The sequence below is a fragment of the Passer montanus genome, unplaced genomic scaffold (genome assembly GCF_014805655.1).
Source record: "Passer montanus isolate IOZ18808 unplaced genomic scaffold, ASM1480565v1 scaffold21, whole genome shotgun sequence".
In the NCBI taxonomy this organism is placed as follows: Eukaryota; Metazoa; Chordata; class Aves; order Passeriformes; family Passeridae; genus Passer; species Passer montanus.
In genome coordinates, this window is record NW_024366703.1 from 51401 (window position 1) to 66015 (window position 14615).

At 45.7% G+C, this 14615-nt stretch overlaps 1 protein-coding gene across 1 annotated transcript in view; it reads right to left on the reverse strand.

Moving 5' to 3' along the window:
* Positions 1-14615, reverse strand: part of TLL2 (tolloid like 2) — an 87095-nt gene that overhangs the window by 47620 nt on the left and 24860 nt on the right. The window contains exon 2 of the mRNA XM_039709383.1: positions 7245-7355. Within this exon, the coding sequence (XP_039565317.1) occupies positions 7245-7355 (111 nt within the window). The remainder of the gene's footprint in view (positions 1-7244; positions 7356-14615) is intronic.

A 14615-nucleotide genomic window follows, 5' to 3' on the forward strand; every position in this document is an offset into this window, starting at 1 on the left:
ATAAAACCACTAAAATAAAACTGTGTAGGGCTGAACATTGACTGCACAGCAGAAATCAAACCACTTATTTTGACAGGTGGAAGGCCACCATCCAGAAAACTTGATTTCAGGGAACACTGCATTCACAAAACAAACTTTATGGAGCATGTGACCAGCTGCCACTGGGAATTCACACAAGAGGAAAAAGAACATCTTAGTCCACAGGAAATGTGAAGCAAGGAACAGGGCTGTGTCATTGAGGTTGTGCTCTGCCCATCCAGGTGTACTCAGCACCTATTGCTTGGGACTGTCTTTACCCTGCCCTGCAGAACCTTTATCACAAGCAAAGAGGGGAAAAGGAGGTAGACTTCATTTCTCTGTTTGTCACAAGTCTGGAACACCACAGCCAAGTGTGTAAAGGAATACTGCAAGCCCCACCTGGTTTCAAAGCAACGTGCCATACTGAAAAGACCCTAGTAGAAAGAATATCAGAGCCTGTATTATCTATTGGTGGGACAGGTGGAGTAAAGACTCTAGAACCTCTTGTGGCTTGCTACTCAGGCAGATCTCGAGCAGCACTCACTGCACAGGAAGGCACTGGACAGTCCCTGAGAACAGGCAGAGGTGGCCAACAATCTGCTCCTGACAGCCATGCTGTCCTGACTCAGGGCTTCTTCTCCAGCCTGACAAGGGAGGTCTGTCCCCTTTGCACATACACACACTCCATGCTTTGGCATCTTGACTTGATGACTTTCTCTCCTCTCCTACCATCATGCACCAGACTGGCAGATTCTAGTCCTGCGACTAGAAAAAGTGCAACCCTAAGATGAGAAACATCCCTCTCAATTTCCAGAAAAGACTTCAAGCTGGTACTCAGAAACCCATAAAGAAAAGCATTTGGTGTGAAAATATCAAACCTAAAGATAGGCATTTTCTAGTGGAAGAGTCTTAACTACAAAGGGAATTAGAAGGTCCACCAGCTAAGGGTATGGGATTTCTAGACAGTTATCTTTATGCTGGAGAAAATCAGGCAAGTCTGAGAAGGTTGCAATAGAACTGTAAGACTCTGGGTTGGGAGCAAAAAGCACAGTATCTCCATTTCTTCAAAGAGAAGATCACTGGCTTGTTGCACAGAAGGGTAGATTTGGGATGGGAGATAACTCAGAAAAGCAGAGCAAACAAGAACACTCCCGGCCCTAGAGGACTTACTCAGCTCTTCCAAAGGGGAGCTCCTGCTTTGCCTTAGCCAACCACAGAACTGTGGGAAATGCATTTCATGGTTGTCTGCTCTGGTAAAACCCCTGACTGAATCGACTCACAGAGGTAAACATTTGGACTAGTCATAGGAAAATCATCTGGCACAGCTAACCAAACCTCAGCATCAGGCCAGCTCTAGGCACCTACCTTTCCGCTCCTGAGGCTCCTCTTCCTGTTAAAAATGTGCCTGGCTTGCAAAGAGACATCCCCAGAGTGCATGTCACGTGTTGTGGAAAACTGAAAGGAGGTATGCAGACAGCTGGACAGAGCCCTCAGACAGGTCTGTTGGAACAAAGATGCTCCTCTACTCACACAGGAGGAAGCAACCTTCACTAAAGATTTCCCAGGGAAAGAGCAGACCCCTGCAGAGAGTTCACAGATGTGGGTTATGTTACAGCACGTACGTAGTTACTTGCAGTGCTCCTGGCCAATTATGACCAATACAGCTCAGGTTAAGTTAGCATAACCCATAGACTTGCTATAAGCCTAAATGAATTAAAAGCTGGGCTCCAAGCAGCCCTAAAAGCTATGATTCTGTGGTTCTGTGAAATCCAGCAATGCTGAAGTCCACTCCTTCTACCCTGAACTGAGTGACATTACAGTAGAGCACCAAATATGAGTTACAATGGGAAAACCAGCTGAGATGGCAAGCATGTGTCAAATCAGCTGAATTTAACAGTCTTGCTTTCAAATCCATAAATCAGATCTCCCCTGGAATCTCAGTTAGTCATGGTCTAAATCCCTGGATTTTGCAGTCTTCTAGAAGTATATTTTGCACTAAGTTAAATTTCACTAGAAACACGTGAGCAGCATTCATGAGGACTCTGATGTGATGTGCAGCACTACTACTGGCCACAGCCCCTACACCGAGGAAGCTCTCACAAAGTGAAACAGCAGAAACCCTGCTTGACTGCCACCAGCACCTCAAGCATTCCACTGGAGAAGTCTTGCTCTCCACCCTGAAGTGGCACAACTCTCAGCAGGAGAGCTGCACTCCAGCAATCTGTCCAGCAATAAATCCAGTTTACACAGGAATCAATGCCTTTCCTGGATAATGCAAAGAGAGACAGTGACCGTGAGCATCTTAAAGCAAGAATAAGCAAAGCCCCATGTGCAGATGTGGTGAGGCAGCAGAGCAGCTGGCTGTATTTTCACAGCACACTCAAGAACAGCAGAGCTGCTGCCAATGAACCAGGTCCCTGCTCTTAAGACAAGGTCTAATGCAGAACTCCTGTCTGCCTCATTTGTCAGAGAATTACTTGCATGAATTTGCTGTCAGAGCCTCCAGTCACTGGCAGCAGCCTCAGTCTCCCCTGATTTCAGTAGAGAACCTGGGTTCAAATATATCACTCTCCCAGCTGCACTGTTATCTGAAGCATTACTTTAGCTAGAAAAGAGGCTCTTTGAATTTCTTATGCCAGTCATTTGTGGCAGTGTGAAAGGCTCATCAAGGCCTTCAAGCAATGAGCCTCAAAACCTCCTAGGATGAGAGGTAAAGAAAACTTGTTTTGACTGTTCTTGAAAAGCATTCTTGGCGACAGTGGGATATGGAGCCAGCTTCTCAGCAGCCAGCCCAGCACAGCCTGGCATCAGCGAGGGCAGCCAGACACCCTTGGCTTCTGATCTGCTGCTGCCAAACCCTGAAAGGACAAACCTGCCCTTCTTACCCACAGAGGTGCCTTTCAGGACTAGCAACTGTCTCTATGATACAAAAATCAGGTAAAGGGGTAACGTATCAGAAAAGTCCTCATAATCCCTAAAATGCCCATAAAAACTTAAATCAAGCCAGTTAGTATTAAACAGTATTTAGTATTATATACCTCTAAGAGGCAGGGCAAGAAAGAAGGTTTTCTTCCCCTGTGGCTAACTCTTCAGCAGATAATCACCTTACACCAGTGGACTCATTTGGGTCCAAAAGACAGATGACACTGGGCAATTTCTGGATTCTCTTTTTTTCCCATTGCAGCAGATGAATTCTCAAAGCTTTCAGTCAAATTTCTTCTAAACTAAATTATATTGTAAAAGGAAATATTTTCACTAGAGTTTAAAAAAATACAAGAAACTTTTCAGAACTGCAAACTTTTTCAAAAATCTTTCATTGAAGTGATTAGGAGCTGGTGATGCATTAGCTTGCTGAGATAGCACTCACTGGCAGATCTCCAGGTAACAGATCCATTTTATTATGTTCTGAACCATTACTGTCTCTCTACAGGTCCAAATCCTACGGGTATTCATTTCAACACTACTGCATGAGAACACCTGATTTTCATAGTAAACAAGACATCTAAACTTGATCCCACAGAAACAGAGATAGGGAGGCAGCTAAGACCTGCATTTTAACAATATGCCTCATTGTTTGTCCCTTCTTCTAGCAGCAGAAGATTTTTTAAGGAAGAGGAGAAATTCCTTGTTTGGCAGATTTTATATGGTATTGCAGATGATGATAGCAGGATGAGCAGGTGACACGGAGGACATAGTTTGATCTGCAAAATTTCTTATAAAGCAAGAAACAAAAAGATCACAAGCAAGTGTCAGAGTTTAGGACTTAGGTTCAAAGGAGAACAGCCAATGAGGGGAAAAAACCAAATCCTGGTTTAGAAAATTAGAAAAATCTTAAAGAAAGGTCAAATGTTCAATTTTACACAGCTCTTTTGCCAGATCACTGATTAGAATAAAAATAGGTTTCAGATAAAACAGAGCTGAGATGAGACACCTGTAGAAAGGAGCCCAGAAGCCATGCAATGATCACAATCTAAAATTGGAGGACAGCACTTTGGAAAAAAAACCTTCAGGGAAATCATGAAAAGGTCTTGACAAGACATTAACTAGTTGGCAGCTCTTGGTAGAGCACATCTCATGGCATTCACTCACAGTTAATCAGCCCTGCATGCAAACAGCCTCTATTAACTCACACAGCTCAGAGCTTTAACAAGTCAGTGCAGACCAACATGCAGACTTGCAGTAGAAAACCTACTGCAGTTTTCAGATGCTTTACCTGTACTCTTCCTGATAAATTTTTAGGAAGGCAGCTCCTTTGGAGCAAATGAGACTGCTCACATGAATAAGGACTATCAAGTCATACATTGCACTGCAGAAGGCTTTAAGTACACAACACAAGTGATGTAATTCCCTGTGTAATGTCAATTCCCAATGTCACCACTAACACAAAAGAATGTGGGTATAGTGGACAGAGAAATCCATACTAAGCCCAAGATGAACATCATTGCTGGAGCACTGAAGAAGGGTACCAAGGAGACAGCCACCCCTAAAATCCACATGAGCAGTTTTTGAGGGGATTGCCAGAGAGCGCTGAGCCAGCATTCCTCAGAAGGAGGGAACCATGATTCTGCTCTGTGACTTTACCAAGGAGACAATGCTATTTAGTCCATTGCTTTCAGATACTAGGAATAAAACACTAACTGCAATATTTGCTGAGAAAGTGCTTGGAAACACTGAACTTCAAGGCATTCCCCTCTCAAGCAGGATCACAAATATTTCATTTCTGAAAAATTACCATGGCATTTCTGCAAGCAGGAAATGAATGGAGAAAACATGCCTGAAGCACACTCATGCTGTGAAATTAAGCTCAGGACAGAGATCCATGGCAAAATCCAAAGAGTTCTCTGATTCCCTGCCCTTCTCTCTCAAGGACCCGGAGAAGTACCTAGCTATTTTCTAGACAATGACTGGGTGAGGGTGAAAAAGGGGAAAAGCTGAAACATCTGACAGTCCCTGTCTTTACCAGCCAAGGCAAAGCTTTCCCTCAAGCAGTACAATTCTGGATCCAGAGGACCACGTGTCCAATCACTCCTAAGTACCTGGGAACCTCAATCCTCCTGCAGAGCCTGACAGCTGCAGATGCCCCACAGCAGCTATGAGGGTGCACACCTATAAACAGCCCAGCAGTGTCAAATGGCACAATTTTCCCTTCTCCTCCCAGATGAACAGCATTTTCTGGGAACAAGGGAACAACACTGGGCAAGAAGAATGCCTGGCCTCACAACATGGTCAGAGTGCAGCCCCCAGGAACGACGAGCCCGGGTGTCTGTATATACCTACTAAGCACTTCCTCCACTATACTGCTAATCCGATTAACAGCTTTAGGCAACTCTGAAATGTTATCATTCAAGGGGTTCCATTCATAAAGGGTCTTAGGCTGCTTCTGTACAGAGGTTGCATTCTTCCCACTGGAAATAAAGCAGGGAGTAGGATTTTCTCCTGGGGAAGAATGGAGTGCAATCCCCCACCATGCTGAAGTAGGCCACCCTCTTACAATTCACATGAGTGTCAAACAAACCTCACAAGAGAAAAATCAACCCTTCCTGCCTGTGCAAAGAGTCCCTCATAGGGCAGGTGAGCACAGAGATCCCTCTGTGTGTGCTCTGCAGAAAGCATCAGTCACAGGGGCCGACCATTTGTCAGCTGCACTCCCAGGGGTACAAATGAAACCTGCTAGAGACGAGGACAAGGGCAAGTGAGTGAAGTGACATCTCTGTTCACCCAAGGCAAAGCACTGTATGATGCCTCAGTAAAAAGTGCAAAGAAGAGACTGGTCCAAACACACCACACGAGCCATGGCTGCAAGAGACTCGTGCCAGCATTAAATGATACAGATGTGAGTTATAAAACTCAGTTCGTTTTCCAGATGGCACAGGTCTGGCACCAGTGCCAAGTGAAAGAAATGTGCTAGACATGACAGCTAAAAAAGTTACTAGAGAGAACAGATGCATTCAAACATATCTGACTTTGTTTTCCCAGTAATGTCTTCATCTAACTTCAGGAATCAGCAAAGGGATGCGAAAGAGATTAATGCTGCCTGTTCCATTTAGCCCTCATTTGCTGATAGATCTTCTGCTCCTAATAACCTACCACCTGAGAATGTGTGGCAGCCAAAAGCATGATGGGCTAAGTGACATGGCAATGCAGGACAATGGCATTTCCAGGGAGCTACCCATCATCTGAAGAACTGGACAGCCCTTCTCTATCTAGAATTGCAGTTACATTGACAATTAAATATGCTTGTGTTGGATGTGTCATCTTTCACACTCATTCCAATAGGAAGCTGGACCACTCATCCCCAGAACCAGACCTACATGGTGCTCTGAAGCCTAAGCTAGGCAGTTACAAGGAAAGAGAACCAGCCACCAGTGCTTTCAAATGATAGATGAGCTGAGTAGCACAGGGGTCAGGTGAACACAAAATTTCAGTGATTTTTGCCTCTACACACCCTCTCACTCTACTTGCTAACCTAGAGGCAGAACAGCAAAGAAAAACAGAAATTTCTTCTGACCTTCTTTGTCTCCAGTCCCTCTGGTACCTCTCAGAGCTCAGACTTCCAGCAATTTCTCTCTTGCAGCACAAAGTGAACTAGAGGGAAGAACACTGGGGAGCCCTCTGAATCAGATGCAGTTTCAGAGACTGTTAGAGCTGGAGTCCAGTCAGAGGTCCCAAGTCAAGAAACACCTTTGCTCTGGCATGAGACTGAGCATACATTAGCATTGCACAGGGGGACAAACTGAGCACACACTTTACCGAAAATAAACACAATTGTCAACCTATTTTGATTAGAGTATCACTTCTAGGGCAGTCTGGATGCACAACTGCAATGGGTTTTACTAGGTAGACAGCTGAAAAAGTGTGTTATTCTATTAAGATCATACAGCAAAAGAAAAAGGAGCACAGTAAGAGTCAGAACTCCTGACAAACTGAGTGGCCCAACTTCAAACACATCTCCTTCCAAATTAGCAAAAAGGTATTTCCTCATAGAAAGAGACCAGTGCTATAAATCTGAAAATATCCCTCAGACAAGATAGGATTTAGCTACATCAAATTGTGACTTGATTTTTATTTAACAAAGTTCAGAGCTGGATCCCACCCTCAGTGCCATGGCAAGCTCTGCACACACCACCCTGGCTGTGGGAAGAGCATCACGAGGGAAATGGGAGCCCTCCTTCCCCAAGGACAAAACCAGGTGAAGGGAGGCATCCCCAGCCCGGGGCTGCCCTTACCTGAGGTGTGTCTTGCGTTGCCATCTGAGTGCTTTGTTAGGTCAACACTTCTGTCTATTTGAAACAACTTCAGATCATCTTCATCTAAAGCGATATCTCCCCAAAAGGCAGCTGGAGAGAAACAAAGTGCAAGTAGTTTAGTTTTTGTGTTGGAAGGTGCAGTTCCCAGTTGGCTTGCATCACACATAAAAGGCAATGACTCTATGGACCAGAAAAAGGTCAAAGTTCCTGCAGTTCCAGAAGTACCAACAGTGGACATCAGTGGAGGCCAAGTGACAGCACTTACATTAAGTCCCAGCACAGATCCACCAAAATGAGATGATTACCTGGGATTCCTTGTGCCACTCACTCACATAGGTGAGACTCTCAACGAGGTGGTGGTCACTCCTGATTAAAGCCTGCATGAAACAACCACCAGCACTGTCCCAGTTCCTGTGAAGGAGCTAGGCAAGTCACAGCTCAGATCTCACCATCCCCAGGTGAACAATGTGTGTAAGACTGGAGAACAGCAGTGAAGCACTCCAGCAGTGTGTATCTAAAAGCTACAGGCTTCAGGACCTCACACACCCAGACACACTGCACTGGTCCCATTCCAACCTAGAGCCAGCCTACCATTTCCACTTAGCTAGAGAAACACCAGTTATTTGTCCCCTTGTGGATTAGTTCCCTAGATTTAAGTCTTCAGAGTTTTCACTTTTGTAAAAATCTTTGAATTTCAGTCAGAAGGCAGCAAAATAAGGTAAACAAACAGATCACTTGACATTCACAGCTCAGAGAAACAGACTAGAAATCATTTGAGTGGAAAAAATTATACCCCTGGAGTATCCTGGCTGAGTTGATGCTGCACAGTACCAACAGGTACCATTTTGAGAATTTGAACAAAATAAACACAGGCAATGAGGCTGTTGAACAAGCCTAGCAGATCTTTCAGAGATAAACATATCACAAACAGATCTCTTAAAACTTGTACAAGAAGCCTATATAGGCTGATGAAAAATTAGAAAAAATAGAGCAAATTAATCAATTGATATAGTTGAACAGTCAGACAGACAAGGAACAACGCTAAGGCACTGTCTGCAACAATGACCAGATTTGGTGAAATTTCTTTTTACTTCTCTTGCTAAGTCTACATTTACATTACTTGAGAGGAAAAAACATCCCATTGCTATACTAGGAACATAACTGATCAAAGCATGTCAGGCCTGAGAAACCAATGTGCTTTACCAAGCATCTCACTTTTACTGCAAAGACCAAATGGAACTGGACCTTTGCCTGACTATCAGAAACTTGCAATCAGATTTGTGGCAATTGAATTAAGAAAGGCTAACTCAGATTTTCTCTGACACAACATGGTTCTGATGCAGGACTTCATTCCTCTATTCTGCATCTCAGCACCTCAGCCAGTGCAATAGTATTTGCCAATGTCACTGGTCTGGGACGTGGGCATGGAAAAATCTTTGCTTGCTACTGCCTGCTACAAGCAGCAGAGCCCTGGCGTGAGCAGAGGGGGACTCTACTGCTTGTCCCTTTCCCTGGGACAAAGCTGTCCCCTGTTTACCTGGCTGTGGCAGCCTCAAGAGAGGCTGGTTCCAGCTTTTTGACTGGGTCTCCCTAAAATTGCTACCAAAACCCAGATCCAGAAGAGGACATAGCAATTGCAAATCCATAACACACTAACATCATCAATAACTAGGGTAGACCCTCCATTTGCTACACAAACACAAAACTCAGGCTCTCCCCAACTTCTGGGCAATCCAAGCCATCACTCAGATCAGAGAACACCACAAAACACTGGCAGATCCCCCCCAGGTAACAAGTCTACCAGTACAGCCAAACATCCCAAGCTGATTGGGATGAAGGTGGAAAAGGAAGAAAGCAGTGACATAGGTTCCTGTGACTCCAGTTTGAGAAGACATTTTATCCATCCACAGGAGACATTACTTGCCCAGAACCATGTGGCAGCCAAGAGGCAGAGATGCAGATGGCATCCCACTGCCATCTAGTCACCTCCCCAGCCACGCTTGGGAAGCCATTAGTGCACTGGCCACCTGCCACCAGCATTCCCTACCCTGTCCCAACCCACTGCCACCAGCCTGGGCTGCCAGTGCCTCTTTTCCACAGGTAACCACACAGTCTGTCTCTCAGGCTAAGGTAGCCCAGCCCAAAACACAGCTTTCAGCGTGGATTTGCACCCATGGAATTGTTATGTTTTCCTTCCCAATGGAAGGCAGCAGTTTACTCCCAGTTCTAGCAAAGGGATCTCTTTCTGTACAAAGTAATACATCATCCTGAAAGACAGCCCACTACAAGAGCAGAATTTCCCTAGCATTTATTTCCAGCTCTCTGCAGTCCCAGTGTGCTCCAGGGGAACCATGATTTATCCCAGTCCCCAGCCAGCTGAACAGTTTTCCTTGCTGGAAGTCCCAGCTGAGAATGCTACACTGCAGCTTCACCTGTGCCATCAAAGGCCCCTTCCCAAAGACATGCAAGCCTGAAAGCCTGCCTCCACCCAGAGGGAGCTGTCCCACAGGAAAGCCCAAGTGCTTTATTTTCAAGGGTCACAAGTTCAGAGGCTGCTGGCAAATGAAGCATCTGAAACCATCCCTTCTGGTTTCTTTTACTAAGCTCTCCATTTTAATTTAATGTGGGAGGGTTTCCAATTAAAAAAAAAAAAAGAAAAAGAAACAAACAAAAAAATATAAATCTCCAAACAGCAGGCTAACAAGCTTGGAAAGCAGAGTTTCTCTTGGCAGAGCTCTGTAGTGTACACCCAGGTGCAAACCCTTAACACACAGTGCAACAGCATGCCAGCTTTTCTTTGAGAAAATGCATTAATCACTGTGGATAGTAAGAACAGAGCAGCTCTTACAGAGCCTGAGGGAGCCAATATGAGAGACTTTGCTCCTCTACTGGACTGGTACCTGCACCAGCCACCTGAATGCTGAACCTCACCAGCCCCCAGCACATGCAACCAGACAGCATTTCTGTCCTGGGCAAAGGGGGAGGAGGACTGTGTTAAACAAACAAATTCAGCACCAAAATGAAAAAAGCAGCCTGGCAAGCTGTCTGCACTCTCAGCACATTTCTGCCACAGGAACACAGTCCCCATGCTGACCACATCTGAACTGTGTGCTGAGCACAGAGGTGCCATGACACCAGGAAAGACTGGCAGGTGGCCCTGGGAAGGAGAACACTTCCTTCTGGGCACAGGACAGGCTCAGCTGCTTTTCCAGGTGCCTTCCCCACAGCCAGAGCCCAAAACCATCCATGTCTTCACAGTCCTCACTCACCACAGTAATATTTTGGGGAGTCCCCAGCAATGGGACAGCACAATCTGTCTTCTTTCCAAAAAGTTCACCACTCTTTCCTGCAACTGACCTCCAGCTTGCTTTCCCCCCCCACTAATGTTCTGGGCACAGGACAGGCTCAGCTGCTTTTCCAGGTGCCTTCCCCACAGCCAGAGCCCAAAACGATCTATGTCTTCACAGTCCTCACTCACCACACTAACATTTGGGGGAGTCCCCAGCAATGTGACAAAAACTTCTTTCCAAAAAGTTCACCACTCTTCCCTTGACTCACCTCCAGCTTGCTTTTTCCCCCCCTAACACCACCCTTCTCCTATTTCCCACTTGCATTTTCTCATTTCCCTGGTTCCAAGTAGCACAATCTTATTTCAGGGAAGAAAAATAGTCTCTCATGAGAATTCAATTCAGAAGTGATCACAACAGTTTAAAACTTTCATTTTCCATGAAAAGTGTGTTTCATACAGTTTTTTTTTAATAAGAATCTTGTACTTTCTGGGTTTTTTCCTCTCCTTCAAAGACACATAAGGAAAAGTATAAAACACCAAAAGACGCTTATGGTATTCAGGCAGTAAACAAAATAATATTGCTCCTAAAAATACATCTCAATCCAAAATGCACTTTTGAAATTTCTTAAAACCAGGCTTATCTACAGCACTTCAAGACAAATTCCTGGGGATGGGTATCCTTCACTCCCAACACAGTTAGTTATAAGCTTTCTACAAGAACACAAGCCACTTGAGCTTCCAGAAGAAAAATATAACTCCATTCCTGAAAAACATCACCCAGTGTCTGTGTTTGGACTGATCTTCAGCCACCAAGTTGGAGCAAACCTTTCATCCATTTGCCTGTCACAAACTCTTGCCAGGAAGCCCCTGTTCCAGCACCAGTACAGACCACAGGTTTATCCTGGTGACAAAGATCAGCAAAGCAGTTCCCCACTGCACACTGTGGAAGAGCACTGCAATTTTCCCTCCAGCACTGGGCAGAACCAGCTGTGACAGAGACTGACAGAAAGAGACTTTGGAAACATGCATACCCTGCCTGCCAGGAAAGCACCCTCCATCCCACTCCGCCTCAATACAGACTCACCATCTGAAGATTTTATTTAAAAATGGCAGGTTTTAAGTGCTGAATGGGATCTGAACTTAGACTGAAGACTATGTCTTCCAGTTTGAGTCAAAGGGGCCCTCTTGCTATGGGGTCACACCAAGCTGTGTATGTCACAGCTCAAGGATCTTCTCTGCATTTGCAGCTAACTGGCACAGCTCACACTGACAGATTTCCTTTCAGCCCTTCTAACACTGACAGATTTCCTTTCAGCCCTTCTAGCAGTGTTCTAACACAGTTTTGCTGCTCTTTTTGAGCAGGTGTCCCACAGGGCAATGCAGGAATGGACAGGTTAAGCAAAGAGCAATGTGAACCCAAGTGGTGCCTCAGATCTGTGTCATCAACACTCACAACTCAAACTCAGTTTTCATGAGCATTCTCAGCCCCTGTGTGTAGATAACAGCTGGATTTCCAAGCAGAGGCACCTCATGACTTGTGCCAGTACAAAATATACAAGGAAGAAGTGCCTGCACAATTAACCTTGCCATCTCCAATTCTGTGAGCATCACGGGCAGGTGACTGATAGAGCCTGCCTGGCGCAGACTCAGCTGTGTCACCCAAGTGATGAGCCACACCCTCTCTTTGTGCCTCACAGTGCCAAGGAGGACGTGCTCTGAACCCACCCATGAGATCTGTTGCCATCTTATTGCAAAGGTTTTGTACCTTCTTGGTGATTTGTCATGGGCAGCTCCTCACAGCTCTGACTCCTTCTTCTCAGCACAACCAACAAACCCCATCTCACTCCCAGACCAGCCAACCTACTCTTTTACAATAGCCATCCTAACTGGATCTGGCTGTGGCCTATTAAGGGCAGGCCTGTTCCTAATTCTTGATCATTAGACCAGCTGTAACTCCTTCAGGGTGAGACTACCTTCACCACTATCTCTATTCTCCTACGTTCTATCTATCCACAGACATCAATCACAGGTGCATTTCTGAGGCACACTCTCTATCCCCACCCACATCTCTGCTGTTCATCATGCACCTTATGGAAAGGTCCCAATTCATTCCTTTGGGGCAGATGCAGACATGGTAACACATCCCACCCCTGGCAAACAGCAGTGGAACTCCTCACGCACCCTCAAAAACATGCCAAGTTATTCTGGGGCATTTGCAGAATGCTTCCCAACCTGGCAGGCCTGGTGGTGGGAGATTTGATTTTCAGGGCTGGCCACGCTCTCGTTGGGCTAACACTCTGCAGTCTAACAATAAGAAAATAAATCAACAGATCAAAGCATGTTCCCGGCCCCTCCATATTTCTTTCCTCGCAGGAAGACAGGTCTGTTGCTGAACCTCCTGCTGGCACAGGAACCAGCAGAACAATGTTCTGAAGTATGCTAAGATTTATACCTTAGAGAAAAAACTCAATACATTCCTCAGGGCAAAGTAACAGCTGTGTCAGAGGGAAAAGCAAAGCCTCAAAATAAGGCAGAAATCAGTGAAAGAGGAGAGAGAAAAAATCCCAGAGCAGCAATCTGATCATGAGCATCAAACACTCAAAACAAAGGAAGATGGCAAACAAGCAGCTAGTTAACAAAAAGCATTAACACTGTCACATTCAGCCATTGTGTTTTCATCCAGATCAACTTGTTTCTCCTCAGTAAGAATGAGCAGAAGTCTCCCACTGGCCAGCCTGGGGAATGAGCTGCCACGGAGGCTCTGGTGGTAACCAGCTCCACTCAGAAAGGCTCTTTGGAGTCAGAGCTGGTGTCTGGCATCAGTGGGGCTTCCTGGCAACAGGGACCTGGTGATTCTATCTTGACTGGGAAGTTCCCCTGTCCAGGGAGCAGATTTTGTTTCAGAAATTGCTCTCAGTTTGTGTAGGAATGTCTACGAACATGGTCTGCTTCTAAACGGCAACAAACATTTCAAAAACATCAAAATCTCCTGGGAATCAGAGTCCAAATCCCTATTCACATTTCTGCAGAAAGCTAAACTGCCTAAATTATCATGTGTAGTGCTCCCAAAACACCCTCTCTTGGCAAGTGATCTGCAGAAGACCCAATTAGGCCAGAAATCCTGATTCATATTCGGTGGATTTCCTATCCTGGAAGCTGACAATGCAGGAACAAAGAAATTCTTTGGGCTTGAGTTTGTTCAAAACTGCAAACATGCATGTGAGCCTACACAATGCCCAGCTTTGCTGTCCCTGGACTGAACACCATGTTATTTTAACCAAGAACCAAGCAATAGAGTTTGCCAGAAATCAGGTTAGGAGAAAGGCATTTTCATTTTAAAATTCCCAGCTCTCCTGCTGCTGGTTACTTCCTCACTCAAGGTCTTCATCTTTTCCACTTCAGCATGGCAGTCACACCAATCCAGTAATCTATGCATCCATTCCCTGTAAAATGAGCAGTGCAGGAGGGCATGTGTGAGCACACGGAGCTGCAATGCCATGCCAGGCAGCTGGAAATCCATGCCACAAGCAGCAAAGCAGCTCCCTCTACGGGCCCTGAAATGGTGGAACACCTGCACCTTCAAAAGAGAGTGCTGCCCGGGATGGGCGCCTGTGCCCAGCACTTCAGAGCACCTCACAGCTTTAAGGGAGCTGCAATGTGGGGGCAAAACCCAAGCAACTTAACCCCTCATGCTTCCACAGGAGGTAAATTGAGCTGTGGGAGCCTCACAACACTCTGTTCTCTGCTCCAGGTGATGGTGCAAGTTCCATGGCCCTGCTGACATGAGATGTGACATGGCTGTGCATCTCTGAATTTTTCTCCCAGAAAGCTGGACACACTCTGCAGAGTGCCTCCCGTTTGTGTGGGCAGGAAACAGACTTTAGGGAGAAGCTATCATGGACTCACAAACACATGCAGTTTGAGCTCTGCCCCAACACAGACAGACAAACATCCACAAAGCCACCCCATAAGCAGGTAAATTCTCTTGGAGACCTCACTCCCTTTCAAGTGAAACCAAGCTCAGCAACTGACTTGGTTTTCCTGACCAGGCAAGTCTGGCC